Raw genomic sequence first — 4,125 nt, forward strand, 5'->3', positions numbered from 1 at the left:
TAATCCTACTTAATATAGGAATTTAATCCTACCTCATCTAGGAATATTAATAATGGGAATTTAATCGTACCTCATCTAGGAATATTAATCCTAGGAATTTAATCCTACCTCATGTAGGAATATTAATCCTAGGAATTTAATCCTACCTCATGTAGGAATATTAATCCTAGGAATTTAATCCTACCTCATGTAGGAATATTAATCCTAGGAATTTAATCCTACCTCATGTAGGAATATTAACCCTAGGAATTTAATCCTACCTCATCTATGAATATTAATCCTAGGAATTTAATCCTACCTCATCTAGGAATATTAATCCTAGGAATTTAATCCTACCTCATCTAGGAATATTAATCCTATCTGAATGATGGAGAATTGAAATCCTGTCTGATCTAAATGTTGAAATTTACTTGTTATTATGATTTAAATCCTACTTGATCTGGGATTTTAATCCTACTTAATATAGGAATTAAATCCTACGTAATCTAGGAATTTAATCCCATCTGACTGATGGAGAATTGAAATCCTGTCTGATCTAAGATTTGAAATTTGTACTTGTTACAGGATTTAAATCCTACTTGATCTAGAATTAAAATCCTACTTAATATAGGAATTAAATCCTACCTCACCTAGGAATTTAACCCTATCTGACTGATGGAGAATTGGAATCCTGTCTGATCTAAGATTTGAAATTTGTACTTGTTATAGGATTTAAATCCTACTTGATATAGGAAATTTAATCCTACCTGACCTGTGATTTAAATCCTATCTGATCCACAATTTAAATCATACCTGGTCCAGGAGGAATGTAATCCTACCCAAGCTAGGATTTCAATCATACCTGACCTACGACTTTCAATCTAGCAGGTCTAGTTATGAAATCCTAACCAATCTAGAATTCAAATCCTACTTGATCTAGGAATTTCATCCTATCTGAGCTAGGGTTTAAATCCAAACTGATCTAGGATTTAAATCCCATACGATCTAAGACTTAGATTCTCCTGCTTGATCGGCGCAATAGAGTTTTCTGTACAGCCGCTACAGCGTGTAATTAAGGCTACCGAAAATAGATCTATCTTTCGGTGGTCTCGGTACAATATTGTATGAGCTGCGGGTCATGAAACTTTAACCACGGCCCGGTGGTGGCCTGAAGCACGATTATAGCTAACTTTAACCGTAAATAAAATAAAAACTACTGAGGCTAGAGGGCTGCAGTTTGGTATGTTTGATGATTGGAGGGTGGATGATCAACATACCAATTTGCAGCCCTCTTGCCTCAGTAGTTTTTAAGATCTGAGGGTGGACAGAAAATTAAAACAGAATAACAATAAAAATCTAGAATAGAGACTCAAAATAACCTTCACATGAAACAAATAGATCATTATTTCTTTGAAAGACAATTATTACATATTAAGAAGCATCTCTCACCATGCTCCAGTTATCAAAATGACTTGTCACGTTTACAGAGAGATGTCACATTGCCAACTCCTTTCGCAATGCCGTCAGTCATAATGTGTCATTCTGAAGCTGAAACATGCTACTGTCAGGGGTCCTTCTCAAGGACGCAGACGAGGACGTCATCATCATCATCACCACCTCCTTCGAAAGCAAGGACAGGAGAGCCCTTTGCACGTTCCCTGAATGCCAGCCGGATGCTGGAAAACAAGAGACACAGAGATCCCTGTTCTCTTCAAGGTCTCCTGGACAAAACTTGGTATATTTTACCAATTTTTTTCCAGGCGAGTGACATTTCAGTGGATAATAGATCCTTTGTGTCGTAGGCTGGAGGGAGGGGGAGGAGGAGGAGGGGACGTTAAGACACTCCCCCTTCAAGAAAACTGCAGGAGATGATTCCTGACGTCCATCTGGGGCTATTTGATAAGCCGTGTTTCCCGCGCTTTCAACTCCTTCCCGCCACAAGACAATGGCTGGGCGTCGCCTGGTCTGGGAGCCACTCTTGCGTGACGCGGCCCCTCTCCTCCCCTTCTTTCTATTTTTTCCTCCCTCGCGGGTCTCCCTCTCTCCTCCCGTCACCTGCAGAAGCTGCAGGCTATCCAGGGTCACCGGTAGGAGAGGCGGAATGCTCCTCAGGGCTTCTAGGAGAGGCTAGAAGGCAGTCGAAGTGGAGGGTTTGTTGTGAGAGGTCGTGGTCTTGGGTACAGAGTTCTTCTTCTTCTTCTGAGTTCCTCTGGGATACCGAGCTCGTCTTCTTCTTCTTCTTCTTCTTCTTCTTGAGGCCAGAACCAGCAGCAGAGGACAGGCAGGCAGAAAAGGATTCTTCGTCGTGGCTGACTACAGAAATCCTTCGTCGTAGGATTGCCTTCACTCGTTCCTGCAGGATTTTTCTGAAGAACAGTATGGTTAGTGAATGCTACAAGGTTCTACTTGTTCTTCAAAAAAGGGAATGATGTTTTTGTTGTTTACTTATGGTATGTCATTATACTATAAACATAATGGAGAATTGTTTACATATATATATATATATATATATATATATATATATATATATATATATATATATATATATATATATATATATATATATAATAAGAGGAAGTTTAAAAAGTTTTATGTATTATACACAAAGGAATTACTGTTAAGTGTTTGTGTATAATATATTTAACCTTTCTTCAGTGTCTTCAAACTATGTGTGTTCATAAATGCACCTTCGTTATTGACTGTTAGCCATTAGCACAAGGGACCCTCTCAATACCGTGGAAACTGAAACTAATTTCCTATGCAGTTTATGAGAACATATATATATATATACCTAAATTTATTCTCAGCTAGCAATCTCGGATGAAGTTGCTAGCCTCATGCCCTACTCTACAGCAGCTTTGACCCACTACAGTCTACCAACTCCCATACTACTTAAGTCAACAGAGAAAGGACTTTAGCACTTTCTTTTAGCTTCTATATTTCCCAATTCCCATAACCTTCCCTATTTCGAGGGGCGTGTCTATCATTTCCCTAGCTCCCACCAAGCCTGGTCTAGATTCGGACACGAGGTTGGGGTTCTATAAATCCCCTAAACAGGAGAAAAGAATTCTTCACGATTGATCTTCGCTCACTGACGCCGAAATATCGTCCAGTTGTCGATTCTCGACGTTTTTTGATACTAAGTGAGTGCCTCGTTACAGGGCGTAGTTGACACGGCACTTCACGGAAGGCTGACGGCACGACTGGAACTGAAGAACTGGAGGAAATCACTGGACAATAGAGAGTATTGGAAGACAATAGCTTCGGTTCCAAAGAAATCCACTTTTTTGGGAACTGGATGAGAAAAGTTTTTCGAAAAAATGCGGAAAATTGAAAAGTTTTTTTTAGAATATTTTGTCTCCTGGAACTGAAACTGAGTCCTGAGTGTTTGGGAATAAGTCTGCTGACGTTTGGGAGAGAGAGAGAGAGAGAGAGAGAGAGAGAGAGAGAGAGAGAGATTTTGGATTCATCCAAAGCCCTGGAAATTTTCCATTCACTTACTGGGGCTGAAACGGGGTCCTAGGTGTTTGGGAATAAGTCTACTGACGTTTGGTAGAGAGAGAGAGAGAGAGAGAGAGAGAGAGAGAGAGAGAGAGAGAGAGAGAGACTGTGATTTTAGATTCATTCAAAGCCCTGGAAATTTCCCATTCACTTATTGAAGTTTTTTTAGTTTCTATTAATTCCAGAGAGAGAGAGAGAGAGAGAGAGAGAGAGAGAGAGAGAGAGAGAGAGAGAGAGAGAGAGAGAGGGCAGGAAGTAATACTATCACGGTTTATGCATCACTATTAATTAGATAACATCACGTTATCAATTCCCTAGATACAGTTGTCTCATCCATTGCAGTTCCTATTAAATCTGACAATGCTTCCAGTCTCTCCATCTCGACCCAAAAGCCTAAAACGCATTTGACACACTTATAAATCAGCTAAGAAGATATATACACATACTATTTACAGCCAGGGAGATCAGGTAAGATATATGTATACCATTAACAGCCAGAGAGAGAGAGAGAGATATCAGGCAAGAGATATATATACATATACATAAAAGTTCAAGTCAGAATGATACATTTTTATTCCCCGTCCCGTCCAAGACAAAGCTTCACGTGGGTCTCTTCTTCTTCTTCTTCTTCTTCTTGTGGACTAA

At 39.6% G+C, this 4,125-nt stretch overlaps 1 protein-coding gene across 1 annotated transcript in view; it reads left to right on the plus strand.

Annotated features, from left to right (window-relative positions):
- The first annotated feature begins 1,534 nt into the window (after nucleotides 1-1,534).
- Nucleotides 1,535-4,125, plus strand: part of LOC136829970 (uncharacterized) — a 19,119-nt gene continuing 16,528 nt past the window's right edge. The window contains exons 1-2 of the mRNA XM_067089147.1: nucleotides 1,535-1,695; nucleotides 1,922-2,360. Of these exons, the coding sequence (XP_066945248.1) occupies nucleotides 1,535-1,695; nucleotides 1,922-2,360 (600 nt within the window). The remainder of the gene's footprint in view (nucleotides 1,696-1,921; nucleotides 2,361-4,125) is intronic.

This window comes from Macrobrachium rosenbergii, chromosome 45 (genome assembly GCF_040412425.1).
Source record: "Macrobrachium rosenbergii isolate ZJJX-2024 chromosome 45, ASM4041242v1, whole genome shotgun sequence".
Taxonomy (NCBI): domain Eukaryota; kingdom Metazoa; phylum Arthropoda; class Malacostraca; order Decapoda; family Palaemonidae; genus Macrobrachium; species Macrobrachium rosenbergii.